Source organism: Rhynchophorus ferrugineus, unplaced genomic scaffold (genome assembly GCF_030347505.1).
Source record: "Rhynchophorus ferrugineus isolate W39M unplaced genomic scaffold, kcgeb_rfMv2 rfM4, whole genome shotgun sequence".
In the NCBI taxonomy this organism is placed as follows: domain Eukaryota; kingdom Metazoa; phylum Arthropoda; class Insecta; order Coleoptera; family Curculionidae; genus Rhynchophorus; species Rhynchophorus ferrugineus.
The window spans coordinates 43,676,689-43,693,604 of NW_027472583.1; the positions used below are offsets into that span (position 1 = coordinate 43,676,689).

The following is a 16,916-nucleotide window of genomic DNA, read 5'->3' on the forward strand; positions in this document are numbered from 1 at the left end:
ACAAGGAAGTGTACTGGGACCAATGCTTTATCTACTCTACACTTGTGATATACCACAAACGGAAAATATTACGATGGCTACATTTGCTGATGATACTGCGATTATAGCTGTCGGAGATAATAGTGAAGAAGCCTCACGAAAATTACAACAGGCAAGTGACAATATAAATAATTGGACACAAGCTTGGAAAATAAGAATTAATGAAAGTAAATCTGTACATGTGCAGTTTATCTATAAACAGACCGTACAAGTACCCATAACATTAAATAATACATATCATATCATGCATAATAATTTACATATCATTCCATATAGCAACACCGCTAAATATTTCGGAATGAATCTCGATGCAAAACTACACTGGAAGGAACATATAAAGAAGAAAAGAAAAGAACTGGAATTGAAATATAGGAAAATATACTGGCTAATAAATTACTATTATATAAGCAAATATTGAAACCGATATGGACATACGGAGTTCAATTATGGGGATGTTCTGCAAAGAGTAACATAAATAAAATACAAATTTTTCAGAACAAAGTTCTGAGAAGTATTGTGGCTGCACCCAAATACTATAGGATTGATTATCTACATCGGGACCTTCAGATACCCGCAGTCAGTTAAGAAATCAAGAGAATTGCAAGGGGGCATGAGGAAAGACTCCATTCTCACACGAATATTGAAATATTACAACTATTGGATACCACCAGAACAGGACACAGACTCAAAAGAATCAAATCATCTGATCTTGTGTAGTTGTGTAGTGAGGTGTATATATTAAAAAATTCAGCAGTGACATGTATAAACATTATTTAGTTAGGGCCGATGGGTCCTGCTAGTTATATACCTAGATTTAAGTCAGCATAAAGACAAATTGTAGGTTAGACGGAAACGACTAGTAACAATATATTAATTAAATAATAAAAAAAAAATGTATTCTATCTTGTAGATCTACAATACCATAAACCGAAGGGATTGCTTAAATTGGCACATGCGCACAATCGGCTATATTGCGGTCTCTCTTTTTCTACCTACAGTGTATAATCGGCCATCGAATAATATTTAGATTTTGTGATGCATTAACAAGCTTATAATAATGTTGTAAAATAAACTGGTTTTAAAATAGGAAATAACAAAAGTTCTATTAAGTTAAAATATCCAAACAGCATCAATTTTGTTTATAGTGGAAATATTAACCGTCAAATTTGTAACAAAACATTTTCAATGACATCAAATAGGAATCAACATATGCGAAAATTTCACTCCGAAATAACTGCAGGTTTCAAAATGATTCTTAATTAAAAATAAAAATGATTAAAGCAATATTATTTTTGTTGAAATAAAAAAAAATGTAATGGGTATGAGAGAAATGATATACAATTGTGCTATATGTGATATTAAAAGTAATTATAATACAATTTGTTGTAATTAACCATCAATTCGCTATAGGATAGTAAATGAACAATACGTCAACCAAAAGCTGGACAGATCGGTAGTTAATTCATTACTGGGGTTTGTCCATCAAAAATAGAAGCAAAAATTGTAGTAACTGATAAAAAATAGACACTTACTTTTATAGATGAAGAATCTGAAGTAATTTATTGAGCAAAACCTGAAGAAAGCTGAATTAGAATAAGAGAAGAAATTACATAGGATTTTGCATGATGCAAAAATAGTGGAAGACGATACTTTGAATAGATCAAATTTACTTTGATTGATCTGAATCGAATAAACAAAACAATATTAATCATCAATGACATCCTAATGAAACCAACAAGGAAAAAATAATATATTTTTATGAAAGAGCATTGGTAAATAAATTATTGTTTTGTAAAAATAATAATGTGTTAACTAGAGACTTCTTTCAGGTGAAAAGTACGATGGTTTGCAAGATGAAGATTTTGCTTTGAGATAGATGATTTCCATATAAATATGGTTTCTGGAGTATTCTAAATACTATTAGATAATATCTGCTCTTTACGTAAATGTGGTTTTATATGTGATAGATGGACTTTCTGTAAAAATGTTTCAATAATTGATGTAGTTGACGTGATAAACATATTTTAATACAATCTCCGTTTTTCACTCCGTTTCATTCAGATTTGCAAAAAAAATTTCTAATAGAATATCATTTTTTATCTTCAAATGATTCGCAATTTTTATTTACTCCGTAAACTAAGTTACAACACTTTCAATGATAAAAGTTGTTGCATTTTAATTAGTATTCAATTTAAAATATTTCATAAAAAAATAATGATAATTTTCATATTGCTATCTTTGCTAGTCTTTAAATGAGTTCCCAGCACATTTTTTACTATTATAACATGTTTGATTATTGTTTTTTAATTTCATGGGGATAAAATTTCTCGAAAAAAAAATATATGCGCTTGCATAGAGCTTACCAGAGGAGCGCTTGTTCACTCATACCAGATCAACTAAATGAAAACGCGCATGTGCTAAACCGAAATTACCTTCTGTTTACTGTATCCTTGCAGATCTAGTCTCTCCCCTGTATTGAGTATCTCCCTGATCCTTTATAAAACAGGATAAAATTAATAAATTGACTGGATACCTTGCAGGTATGTACCCTTGAGGCGTTTTAATAAACATAATTAAATTAGAATTCTAATATTTATGTAAAGTTCTTAAAGCTTTTCTTAACAAGCCCATATATAATTTTAAAACTATCTATATCTAAAACTGTCTATATCTAACCAATTCTAACGCTATTTGGTGTTAAAAATGACATATTTCATGATATTTCTTATAATACCTACCAGACACTTTGAATTCTTTCTTGGGCGTGACCGGGGAGGTGACCGCGCTGGTCGGGTCCGGTCTCTCGACGGCGTCTTGGTGACGCAAGAAGAAATTGTAGAGACTGCGCCGTCGCGGCCCTCCCACCGGCGTTACCGCCCGGGGGGGCGTACCGCCGTCGGGCGTGGCTTGACTCACTTTGATGCTGACCGCGTCGGAGTTGTCGCGCCTCAGATCCAGGTCCTCAGGAGTGACGTTGGCGGCACCGGAGAGCAGGAGCAGCGGCAGGTTAAGCCAGGGCCCGCCCAGCTCGCTCAGGTCGCTAGCGTCGGACGCTCGAGAGGACTTGCGAGATGATGCGCGAGAACCCCTGTGCACGTGCAGGAATGTGGAGAGACGGCTGCGCCAGTCTCCCGGCGACGATGTCTGTGTGGTCTCGTCCACTTCTTCGCGTTCTTTTTCTTTTTTTCTTCTGAAATAATGGTAATGTTAATCTTAAATTCTAATTTAATTCTATATTAGTTGTATTAAAATTAACTTTCTTCCCAGAAAAAGAGGGACTAAAGGATATTCAGAAGGAGCTATATCTGGTAAATATAGCGGGTGAGGAACAATTCATAGCTAAATGTGGAAATAGAATACTTGCGCGTATTGTGTTTGATTATCAGTTGTTAGTTCAGGAGAGACATCCATATCGACGCCGAAGCGGAATTTATGGACATAAAATAATCTTTTTGCATGACAATGCTTGGCCACATGTTACAAGAGTTGTGAATGATACGTTGTTGCAGCTTGAATGGGAAATTCTGTCACATCCAACGTACTCACCAAACGAGATTTTTTTAAATATCGATATATCGGAAGAAAAAAAATATCGAAAATTTTATTGCAACAACTAGAAAAAATATCGATATTTTACAAAAAATATATCAATGTTTTTAAGAAAAAATAAAAATGTTAATACATAGACCCAAAAAAATATTAATATTTTTTAAATATTGTAAAAAGTAGAGATAATTTTAATAAACCTTTAAAATTAAGTATTAATTTGCACATTTTAAATATTTATTAAATATAATTAAAAAGTTTTTATAATTTTTATAAGAAATAACTAAAATATCGGCTGACGAAAAGATCGATATATCGGTCAAAAATGTATCGGCTATATATCGATATTTTCTTGACATCTCTAGTTAAAACGGGTCTTTGTGAAGCTATTTCATAGTGATACAATGACATTACATCTTTTAATGTGGATTTTTAAAGCGTTCCATCTCTAGAAAATTTGAAATTCTTATTCCCAATAATCTCTAAAGAATAAAAGCAGAAAAATTTAGTACTAATCTTAAATTTACAAATATGGATTCTGTGTAAGGTATCTTGAACGTTAATTTCACATAGTTTGATTATTTCCACACCGCTCCTTTAGTAAGAATATAAACCTTTTTATTATTTATCCTAACAATGAAGGCAGTTTATATATAACTTCAGAAAAATTGAGATTAATGAATAGCTGATACGATAAAATTGCTTCATTAAGACTACAATATTTACCACAACTCTGTATGTTGGCTGAAGTAATTATGATTTCTAAGCCAGGAAAGGTATTTCAAGGTACAGCGTCATACCGGACAATATCAGTATTGTCGATTATTTCCAAATTATTCGAGAAACTTCTATTGAAAATGATAAAACCAGTTACTGAGAAAAAACATATTATTCCTGATAATCAATTTGGTTTCATGAAACAACCTTCCACGATTGATCAGGTGCGCAAAAAAAATCACTAGAAGAAAATAGAGTTAAATAGACTGTTTAAGCTATAGATATAGTTTGCCATATGGGTTTAAAGAATAAGATTAAAATATTTCTCTTTGACCAATATTTAAAAATTTTAAAATTTTGTAAGTAATTCCGTATGGAAATACCACCAAATATTCAGTCAAAGCAACAGAAATATCATACAAAGATACCAAAACAAGGTACTGCGAGGTATTTTTGATGGTCTATGGTACATTTGTCAAGATAATCTGCATAAGGGTAGCACTAGAGGGTAGAAACCCAGAAGGTAGACTATGCCCAAAGACATGAACAGATGCTTCATCGGGATATCAATGTTGAGTACTCCAGCTTCTACAGAAGGATGGCTTCGTTAAAAGATTAAATAGACCAAAGCCTTTTCATCTACTTCAGTCAAGTTATAAGTAAAACTCACATTAAACACAGTGATATAGACATTAAGCCGAAAGTGTCTATCGTCGAATAAGTACTTTGTAATTTTAAAATCGTACCAAAGTAGGATAATAACGAATAGTTTATTAGTGTTAACTTAGTAAATTACTATGATAAAAAAATATTTTATAGGTCCTATGTATTTTCCTATGTATTTATATGAATGATTGTGTTCAAATATGTAATGACATCACGTAATCTAAAAAAACTATATTTAACTGTTAATATAAGCTCAATTTATAACTTTTGATTTATAACAACTTACTTTAAATACGTTTTCCATGTTTTCTGTATTAATCTGGCTGCTTTGTCTTCACGCTTCCATATCCTGGTGGATGATACAATTTCCAGCTCTTTCCTTGTAGGAAACTGTTTCTTGAATTTAATATCCATTTGTTCTTGCAGCTGAAACAATAGTATAATTGTGTTTGTTGTTTTTATAGATAGTGTATATGTTCTACTTGTCTGAAATTGTCCGTTTCTTCCACATGGCCTAGGACGTGCTTCACCAGAGCGTGTAGGATATCCAAACAATGGATTTTATTTCCTTTAGCAATAGGAAGATTGAAACTAACCAGAGCCACCGTGTTTGGTTTGGGGATACCCAGAGGCGGATCTAGCGAAGCTATGAAATCTGAGAGTTGACAAAATCGGATGAACTGGGTAGCATGTGGATCATATCTGAAACCAATGGACTGAAGACAATTTAATTACATTCAAGCAATTACATACTTGCTCCAGCGAATATAGAACATCTCCAGGTCGTCTTCCACTATGCCGATCTCTTCCTCCTGGTGTGCTTGGTTGAAGTTCTCCAGAATAATGGCAATGTACATGTTGATAACGATCATATAGTTGATAATGATGAAGCTGGTAAAATAGATGATGGCCAGCAGTGGGTAGCCGCAGTTTCCATTGGTTTGGTTGCGGTAGTGGGGATCGCAGTCCGGAGACTCGATCATGAGGGACTCCAAGACGTCATTCCATCCGGCCGAGGTTATTAAGCGAAACAAGAGATGCATCGATCTGCCAAAGGTTTCAAAGTTCACCATATCGTCAAGTGCACCTGAAATTTCGTTCCGTGTTAATAGATACTGATTTAAGGTTTATTACCAAAAAATATTACCTTGCTGACGGACATGTCCAAAAATAAACATTCCGATAATAGCATAGATGAATGTTATCAAAGCTAGAAGAGCTCCAATGTTGAATAAAGCAGGCAAAGATACTACTAACGCGAAGAGCAGTTTTCTAATACCTTTAGCGGCCTGAAAATGATAATATGATTTGATAACCCATATAATGATAAGTGTAAAGTAGTAAATAAGTTTTGAAATTAATAATGCAGTGTGTCGAAATAAGAGTATTTTATATTTTGAAGCCTTAAAACTTGTAAACAATCTAATCTGACAGTTTTCTATTTAGTATTATTGAGTTCTTTATTTTATACGAACGCTAATCATGGAACGCTCAAAATATCATTTTTGACATTCATTTCTGTTCTCTAAGCCCTTCAACCACTTTTAGAAATGTATAATGATGTTTCTGTATGCCATCATATTTCAATTGTCGGTTTTGGGTTCAATGATTTAAAACTGGCGATTATCAGTAACAAAGAAGGACTTAGCGAACCAAGAATATTCGAAAAGAATACATTTCAGAACTTATTGGGGGAAAACCCAGCAAAAACTGTCTAAGCATTTAATTAAGTAAAAAAATAAAGCAGTAAATTAAGCAGTTGGTAAGTCAACTGTTTCCAGAGGTTTATATGCGGTGATCAGAATACATGCAAGTACCTAATATTTTAATTAAATTATTCTATATCGTTAGTTATTCTGTGATTCAGGTAGTATAAGGATTCCACATAGAAAAAATGTTTTGTCATATCTTGAGTTGATTTCTTGCTTCTTCGTAAGGAGTGAAGTGCATTGGCGTCGGATGGAGTAATGCCTGGTGTTAAACATTAACAATTGTACCAAACAATGTAGAAGTAGTTTCTGTATAAAACTATGTAAAGTAACTAGTAATTTTATAAAAAGTTATTCAACTAGTTTTCTTCCATTATAACATTATCACAGTTAAATTTAGTTTTTGTGGTTATGGTCTTTTATTCTACATACCTTGATTAATCTTAATATCCTGCCAATACGAAAAACTCTGACGACACGTAAGAGGGTGGGTGAGACTGGAAAATCTATCATGATATCTTCCATTAGGATTCCTAGGATTGATGCCAGTACCAATAGGAAATCGAAAACATTCCATGGTACGGTAAAGTAATGATATCTTAGTCCAATCATCTTCACTATCGCTTCTAAATATAACGATAACAATTATTAGATAGTTTTGGTTCGACTTATAAACAAACTCACCTAGGCCAAATACTGTGGTAAAGAAAGCGTTGCTAACTTCTAGGATGAAAAAGACCGCGTGAGGCTGACCATAATGTTCGATGCCCATCGTCAGCATGTTGAGGAATATCAAAACAAAAATGGCGATCTCAAAGCGGCGGGAGTTTGACAGGTCGTAGAACATAGCCAGGAAAGCATTCATGGGTCTTTTTATTACTTTCTGGGGTTTCTTCCTTCCCAGTTTTTTCATAGCTGTGTAGTAATGCTTTTGACTTTCAGTGAGGAACATTTCTAATACACCGCCTTCGTACTGAAATGCGAGGAAAATGATTAATGGTGATTTTTCTTCATGTTCGACGTTACCTTTTTCTTTAGCATGTTGAAATTATCGATGATTACTCCGATGAATAAGTTGAGAGTGAAGAATGATCCACATACGATGAATATGACAAAATATATGTAGGCGTATAAATTAGCTTCTCGTTTCGGTTGCATGTTGACTCCTCGAGCATCGACGGCATCAGCCATTACTTCCATCCATCCTTCAAATGTAGCCTGAAATGGAAAGTAATATTTTAATATACAACATATATACAAAATTAAGTATGTCGGCCAAAAAAAAAAGTTGAATTAAGAGTTTTTGGTGCGCTAAACATAAACAATTTGTAAAAAAAGTTGAATTAAATAATTGTTTTTACTGGCTTGGTTATAGCTCATTCTATTAGTTTAGTTCTGTAACACATTGATGATTATTTGCGGTTCGATATAACAAATAACTTGATGAACATTTTTCTTATATTTCTCATTTGTTTGTGGATCGTAAATTTAATATTATTAATTTATCCAGTTTCATAAAGACTTGCCCTCCCGCACTGACCAATCTTCTTCAAGAGTCTCTAACATAATTCTTGATATGATTTCTGAAACGGCACGTTGTGTTTTGTGTTGAGAACACTACAGCACGTTTAGTACCGTAACGTTAATATCATCATTTTAGAATCAACATTAAACTGTTGCACTGACATTTATGCTACTACATATGATTTAATGAAACCGTAAAATCTAAAACTCTATCAGTTTGATTAATATTATTCAAGAAAATAAGCTACGTCGTTCTAAATATTTTTCAGCATTTCTTAAACCTGTCCCAGAGTAAGGCCTCGTTCTCGTAATAAACATCTGACGCTGATGTGGCTGTTGCATCAGCTGTTTACAACTTGATGACCTTTGTACGTGTTTTATGCTTTCGACAAGCATCATAATGTAGTTTATTATAAATGGATAATAAGTTACACCGATTTAATTGGTACTTAGAAGTCCCTTAAAAATGAAAACACCATCCAAGAGGGTTAGAGAGACCATCTCGACATGGCGAGCTATGAAATGGAACTCATTTCTCGCGGACCAGAGACTGACATTACTTTACTTTACTTTACAGAGATCTTACTTCTGGCTTGTTTCCAGATGCCTCGTGGGGAAGATGCATAATGTCACCCTCCCTCAAGTCAGTGGTTACAGGAAATTTCGCGGTCACTGACCAAGAAAAAACCGAGCTCCTCACAGAGAGTTACGAGGCCCAGATGAAATGCCTTCCTCCCGCAGAAAACACAATAAAATCAAAATAAGGACATCAAAAGTCCAGTCACCCCAATTTTTCTTCTCAATCATCTCGTGTCTCGAAAACGACTATCATTAGCAAACTCCAAACCAAAAAATCTGCTGGTTTCGACGGAATATCGATCGCCCAATTAAAAAAGCTCCCGTATAAGCAGCTAGCGGAACTGCAAAATATCATTAACATCATGAGGCTGCAACATTTCCCGGCGTCCTGGAAATTAGCACATATAAGGGTTATTTCCAAGAAAGGGGTAAAATGATCTCCATCTGAATACTGGCCATCTCGGGGCCATTTCGAAGCTTGACGAGAGAGCAAGACTCTAGGCTTTCACTTTTCCACAAAGGAAAACAATATAATTTCTGACAAATAATTCCGTTTACGCGCTCACCATTCATGCGTCCATCAGGCCAGCCGTCTAGCCGCACATATGCATCACGCTCTTGATCGACGTAAAAAGCTGGGAGCAGTCCTCCTGGACCTAAATAAAGCTTTCAACAAAGTCTGGCACTACGGTTTGATTGCAAAATGCGCTCGGTTAGGCCTTTTAGAAAACCTAACCGCTCTGATCAAATCCTGCCTATATGACAAATATTTCCAGGTCAGAAACATTATGAAAATTCTTTCAAATCAAAACTTAATCAACGCTGGCGTACCTCAAGGTTCTCCGCTGACCCTTAATCCCTAATTAACCTCTTTATTTCAGATCTGCCGAGAAAAGAGAACATCGACGTCGCGTTTTACGCTGACGACTGTTTTCTTTACGGCATCCAGGCTGGGGAATACCACTCAAGTATGTTTATAGAAGCAGCTCGATCATGCGGTCAAGTGGTTTAAATTTTGGAGGTTGCAATCAACCTCCTGAAAATCCATTTCATCATTTTCTATAAGAAGCGTTACGCACTGCGCGTATCGCAACTCAAGATCGACATCGCTATAATTCCATGGCTGGACGTGGGTCAGCTGTGAGGCGGTTTCGGTTTAGTGTATTGGTAACCAGTCCGACTTAACCCGGTCCAACTTGTTATTCTAGGGCAAGTCTCCGCGATATTCCACCGCTTGGTTTTAGGTCAGAAAACAATTAAAAACAAAAATCAATTACTTATTAATATACGACGATTAATGCCTAAATCACTAGTCACTGTGAAGTGTGACCTTTTTGAAAATTGTTAAAATTGTTGAAGTTGACGAAAGCTTGCATATGTGATTTGGCATCAGTGACTGAATAATATAGAACAATTTAAACATGCATTGCCAAAACAACATAGCTCCCTAATTGAAAAACCTCATATAATTCATAAGACAGTCATATACGGTGCAAAGTCTCCATTATTTCATTGTTTGTTTTCTTTACCAAAAATAAGTACTTTATTATGGTTCGATTAAAATAGCAAATGTTCTATTTAAATGGCTGTTCCGAAAACAAATTTCGGTCTTTTTCATATTTTACAATTCGAATTTATTCATATAACATTTTAATACTAATTAATTATATATGTGCCGTTCTAATCTATAAGCTTTTGACACTTGCTGGAAAAACTATAATTCCCCAATTTTCACAATCCCATTTTTAAGTCGTTTTGACCTTTGTAGCGACCTTGAGGCATGTCAAATTTTACATCGTGGAATAAGGGTCTAGAAAATACCCAGAAATATAATCCCAGATGTTGAACACGGGCGGGGTGCCAGCAGCGCCAACTAGAACCCGACAACGAATAGCTAGCGGCAACCCCCAGACATTTATCTGGGATTTTATTAAAGGGTATTTTATTGAAGGGTTTGGTTTAGACGTGCCACCATCGACTGCCCAAACCTCGTCTCCAGGTGACACCGCTGCCATCCGTTTTATTATTTGTATTTTCACACAGTTTTTATATTGATATAATAAATAACGGACACATAATGTAAACACCACTGTTTCATTTCGTTTTACTTCCATTCACCGAGCCACATCATTTACCCTAAAGTGGTGACCCCGACGTGATCTTTCGCAAAATTGGGTTTGGACTCGTGAATAGAGGGTACGTGGAACATAGTGTATTTTACGTGGCCGTTATATCTTCTGTTTCAAAATTTTAAATATTTTTAATTCGATTCGTTTTCGAGTTTACCTTCAATATTCCTTTTCATTTTATTCCTATTCATTTCATTATTTCCAATTAATTTTTTTAAAATTTTTTGTCAAAATTTTCTTTCACAATCTTTTGAACTCATAGATATTTTTACATCACTGCTTAATCATCAGCGTCTCGGCTAAACATTTCTTTCGGCGCTATGTTTAAATCATAATGTCTTCCTTCGCTCGCCGTCTCCGTCATAATGGCAGACATTTTGATTTGAAAGGCTTTGGACAGCTTCGGTCGGATACCGTCGTTATTTGTCTTTTATGAATTACTGTAACGTATATGACTACGGATTAGTCACAGAGCAGCTCCAGAAGCTAGGTACCGATTGCAGTCACCATAAACTCGTCATGTCTTCGCCGAAGTACCAGAATTACTAACGTCTCGTCGTCGAAGAAAATAAGCTACCACGTCGTCGAACAATCGATCCTCCCACAGCGTCGATTACAGGAGCCCTGTCCGAAAAATAGCTTGTTCTCAACGTCGTCGATGGACCACATTCAAATGCCAAAGCAACGATGAAGCAACGGTATCTGTAGGGCCGGAAGATATCAACAGCCGTACCAGATCGCGACCGTACCAACTACAACCGTTTCGATTTACCATATTTTTCAAAGCCCTTTTCACACAGCACACATTTTGTTTGGTATATTTTTTTTGTATTTGATATTTTTTCATACATTTTTGTTGCTTGGAGTAATTTTATGTAAAATTCTGGCAGGGGAGTATTGTAGCGACCTTGAGGCATGTCAAATTTTATATCGTGGAATAAAGGTCTACAAAATACCCAGAAATATAATCCCAGATGTTGAACACGGGCGGGGTGCCAGCAGCGCCAACTAGAACCCGACAACGAATAGCTAGCGGCAGCCGCGAGACATTTATCTGGGATTTTATTGAAGGGTATTTCGGTCATTCAGTGCTCAACCCTCGTTTGGTTTAGACGTGCCACCATCGACTGCCCAAGCCTCGTCTCCAGGTGACACCGCTGCCATCCGTTTTATTATTGGTATTTTCACATAGTTTTTATATTGATATAATAAATAACGGTCACATAATGTAAACACCACTGTTTCATTTCGTTTTACCTCCATTCACCGAGCCACATCATTTACCCTAAACCCTTTTAACCTCAATTAGCCTAATTTTCCTCACTGCTGTTCATCAATACAACTAAACAGTAGGGAGCCCATAATAGTTTCCAGGTTTGAGTAGTTAATGAGTAGTTCCTTTTACATCCAATTAAACGTTTGGAATCTCTTTCTTAGTTGTTAGTGCCGGATTGTAAAGGTTTTTCGGGTGTCTATCTGGGTGTATGTTTTCCATCGTTTGAAATCATTTTTTTAATAAATATTTTAGTCTCCTTTTTATCATCGAGGGTTTATCTGGACTGGGCCTAATGTTTAATGTGGGCTTCGAAGTACGGTCCTCAGCGTTAAGCCTACCGACGTCAGTGACCAACTTAGAAATCATCCCAGAAGACATCTGGTCAATTTTCTATTGCTTAAACAGTTTAAAACTTTTTGTGGTCGACGTTTAAATATATAATCGATTTTTCCAACGATTGGCCGGCCGGAATAAGAAAATCATCATCCTTAATATCCATGTTCCGTTAAGCAGTCATCACCATAGTCACGTAATAGTCACCAGTCATATAAATTTCGATAAATTCGATTCGGTCAAAATATGAGAACAGTGACCTCTGTTTTTAAACCTCGATAACTATTGAGTGAATAGTCATCTTAGAGAAATCAACAGCAAACGATAAAATACTTACCACTTGAAATAAAGCTAAATATGCTACGCCAACGTGATCAAATGAGATCTTGGAGTTCATCCAAGTATAATTTAGTCTGTCACAGTCCCATTTAGTGTCCACCACCTGTAACAAAAAATATAATCAATTTGCAAATAATCTTAAGTTTCTTTCGACATATTAATTACCTCCACGTCAAGACGTTCACCATCCTCGTCAACGCATTTATAGAACTTTCCGCTAAAAAACTGAACTCCCATAATAGAGAAGATAAGCCAGAAGACCAAGCAAACCAGCAAGACGTTGAAAATGCTGGGTATCGCGTACATTAGGGCGTTGACGACGATTCTCATTCCCTGCCATCTGCTGATGGCTCGTAGAGGTCTCAAGGCTCGCAGTGTCCTGAGTGATCTTAAAACTCTCAAATTTTCATTTTCTTCTATGAGCAAACTGAAGAGTGACACCTAAAAATTGATTTAGTTTAATTAAGATTCCTCACATTAGACGTATGTGGCACAGGCCTTATATATGTGAAGTACTTTCTATAGTGAAACCAATATTTTAATTTGATAATACATTTTAAAATTAAAACTAAAAGGTTTTTATTATTTTTTAAATTAAAGCGTTACTGATACAAGGGTTGCTATATATATTTTAAATTAAATTTATTTATCACAATACTCTTGCTGAAAATCAATACACTTTTCCATATATCGGAGCTAATTTCAATATGAATTTTAGTTTTTAATGTGCAAGAATAAAAAACTGAATGGGTGCACTATCCGGATTGTATGGCGGATTATTGGCATTATTTGAGAATATATGTAAGCCTTTGCTACGTTGCTCTAGGGCTAAGTATTAGATAACTAGTAATGTTCACGAAAAAAGTAATGTAAACAGGTATAAGGTAAAGCTGTTGGTTCATTTTGGAAGAGCTTTACAGTTAATTTCTGTTTTGTTTCAACCTCGTTGTTTAGATGCTATACACAACTTTTATATATATTGGACGCATTTGTCTTTAAGATTTCCTTGAACCAATTCCTTGTAACTGGCTATTTCTCAGATTGTGTTGCACCCAATGCGAAGAAATCTTTTCCACGGACCAATGGTTATGCAATAGTGGTGATTGTTATAGTAACATCCAAGGATGCCTCAATCTAACTGCATGCCACACGTACAGCATCGATGTATTTTAATATAACAAGCTATTCTGAACAATTTCAAAGAATTATTTCTGGAAAAAATATTAGTCACGATTGAATCAGTTTTTTCAGTCTTTAAAGAATTAAGTTTAATAAAGAATTATTAAACACTGCTGTCTTGATAATCGACGTCCAAAGTGACGAAAAATAATCGTATAGAAATATTTAATTAATTATTTTATTTTTTCAAATTTAAGACCAATAATACTAGTAAAAACGTCAGATGACGTCTGAAAACACATGAAAAGGCTAGTAATATAAATATCAACACTAGTTTGAACAAATAAAAACAGCAACTCAGCCAAGTCAAATTAAAAAAGTCAGAGCCATACTAGTAAAATGTGAATAAAAGTTAGAGCTTATAAGAAATGTTTAAATATACATTTTATTGTAGCAATACTTACAAAAACAATCAGAAAATCAAGTAAAGTCCAAAAACTCGTAAAATACTTGTAGAAGCCAAGGGCGACCCACTTAAAGAACATTTCAATGACGAAGATAATGCAAAATGCCAGATTGGTCCAATATAACAGTCGTTTAAGTTCGGGATTTTCATCCAAGTAGATGTCTTCGAAGCACAAAGTCACACTGGAGGCAAATATCAGCACCAATATGAACCATTCGAAAGCCGAGGTGTCCACAACGCCCAATACTGAGCTACGAAACTCTATCCATTTCATTCCAATTTTTGATTTCATGCAGTCGTCTAAGCAAGGACACCTAAAACAATTTATAAATGTAGTGTTTTTATATAATAAAATAGTTTATTAACAATTTGAAAATATTTGTCATTAACATTATTGGCTGTCACTAGGTACTAAAATATATAAAATTAAATAACTGTGATAAATAATAGAAGAAGCGCTATTTGGAGGATACGGCATGAGTGATAAAACTTTCAATAACTCTTGGCAGATTTGGTGAATTTGCGCTGAAAAGTTTTGTCGCGTTTTCTTTATGGCACCATTTTATCGCAGATTCCCAATTTTGTCTTTATTAGGTTATAACAGTTACTGACTCTTTAGTGGTTTGTTGGGTTTAACTCAAAACTCTTTATTTGGGATTGGTTTAATAAAATGTAATATATGTAATGTAATTAAAGTGTTTCACGCGAATTTTCATACAGTAATTACTAAAAGTGAAATTTTCAGCAAAACGCTGTATTCGGAACATAATCTGACCTAACTTTATACAGCATAATATTGCGATTAACTTTTTAACCAAATAAGAAGTATTGAAATTGATGCTTAAACAAAGCTGTTGTGGGAGAAATAGACTGACAAAGGTGCGAAAATGTTTTATTTACACCTCTTTATAAAATTTCTTTTTTTTTTAATTTAAAATGGTTTTCCTGGTAGATAGATATATGATTTAAAGTCGTACACCTTTATTAATATTTAATTATTTCAGCCAAATTAGAGCGCGCTTGAGGTAACAGCGCATCAACTTTAACGGCAAGAAAGGTAATGTTGAGTATTATAACATACAAATGAAAATATATTATTTATCTAAGCTCGAACATGGGTAAATAATTAATGTGACTTTCTAATGTCAATATCTAATGCGAAACAGGCAATTAAAAATCGGTCCGATTGAATCAATATTCGTCTTCCATCATGACATCGGTAGACTGCACACATCTTTTTTTGACTTGATAAGAGTTGACTGGAAGATTTTGATGCATTCACCATCATACCCAGACTTTGCATCACCCGACTACTATTTGTTTTAGTCTCTGCGGAATTCCCTTAATGGTGTAAAAAGTGGCTGCAAGGAAGGAATGTATTATGGTTTTTCCAGAAAAGGTCATTGAATAAAACGGCACATATAACACTCATTAGTATTTGAAATTTATATAAATTGACTCTGAAAAAGCAGAAAAAATTCAAATGATAAATATTCCAGGCCCATTATATAATGAAACATGTTAAATAGTACAAAATATTAAATTCAGAAATAAAGAAAAATATGTAATATGGATTATTATTTGTTTTCGTCATTTGTTTTGTTTTGTTTTGAAAGGTGGGTGAACTATTGTTTATCTCTGGTAACTATTTCCTTTCAACTTGAACTTGACTCTTTATATCTTCAATTTGTTAGAAATTGAGATTAGTTGGCATGCCTTTTAATGCAAAGTACTGCTCCGCTCCGCTCTGTATTGATGAGTTCAAATCATAATGTTGGTTTAATATGGATGGTCAAGTAGTATTGTCCATCTAACTATTTCTTTTTAGGTTTCAGGCTGATAATTATTATATATCATTCAAAAACTGATGGAGTTAAGGATGGATTTCATTAATGCAATATTACATCATCATTATCATCCGTAAATGGCGTGTGGGAAGAGTGTCTACTTCTCAAGTAATACGCTGCTGTTGGTGGCGCAGGACGAATATTCTTCACTTAATTTCACCATAGTTGGCAATGGTATACAACTGTTTTAGCTACGTACAATGTTAGACTTAGCTTTCTATGAACTTGATATATATTGTCTTCGGAGTTGTTCTACCCAAAAGGTCGATTTCGCCCCAGAAATAAGTGATGAACTTGTTGACTTTTTATTCGACCAGTACGTCTAAATCATTGTAATCTGCGTTTCTGGATTTGTGAACATGCAGAATTTGCCTTAAGCATCGAATTTGGAAGATTTAAGGAGGAACCATACAGAAGGATTCGAGAAGATTTTGGCATATTCTTTAATTCCCAAGCCTTATGGCTCAGCGATGCTAACTATATCGTGAAGAATGTTAAGAAGTCTCAAGATCAGTATCAGCAAATATAGCTTCACTATCATCGCATTAGAGAACATCAGTTCGATTAAGAAGTTTGTATGTAAGTAAGTAAGTTGTTATGTAGTTTAAAGGGTATTTTGGAAACATC

The 16,916-nt window shown here is 34.6% G+C and overlaps 1 protein-coding gene across 1 annotated transcript in view; it reads right to left on the reverse strand.

The window, feature by feature from the left end:
• LOC143195345 (sodium channel protein 60E) overlaps positions 1-16,916 on the reverse strand; it is a 301,968-nt gene that overhangs the window by 4,843 nt on the left and 280,209 nt on the right. Inside the window, 11 exon segments of the mRNA XM_076402400.1 lie at positions 2,778-3,229; positions 5,255-5,394; positions 5,451-5,670; positions 5,722-6,055; positions 6,116-6,257; positions 7,110-7,303; positions 7,362-7,650; positions 7,704-7,895; positions 12,856-12,960; positions 13,023-13,298; positions 14,441-14,756. Of these exon segments, the coding sequence (XP_076258515.1) occupies positions 2,778-3,229; positions 5,255-5,394; positions 5,451-5,670; positions 5,722-6,055; positions 6,116-6,257; positions 7,110-7,303; positions 7,362-7,650; positions 7,704-7,895; positions 12,856-12,960; positions 13,023-13,298; positions 14,441-14,756 (2,660 nt within the window).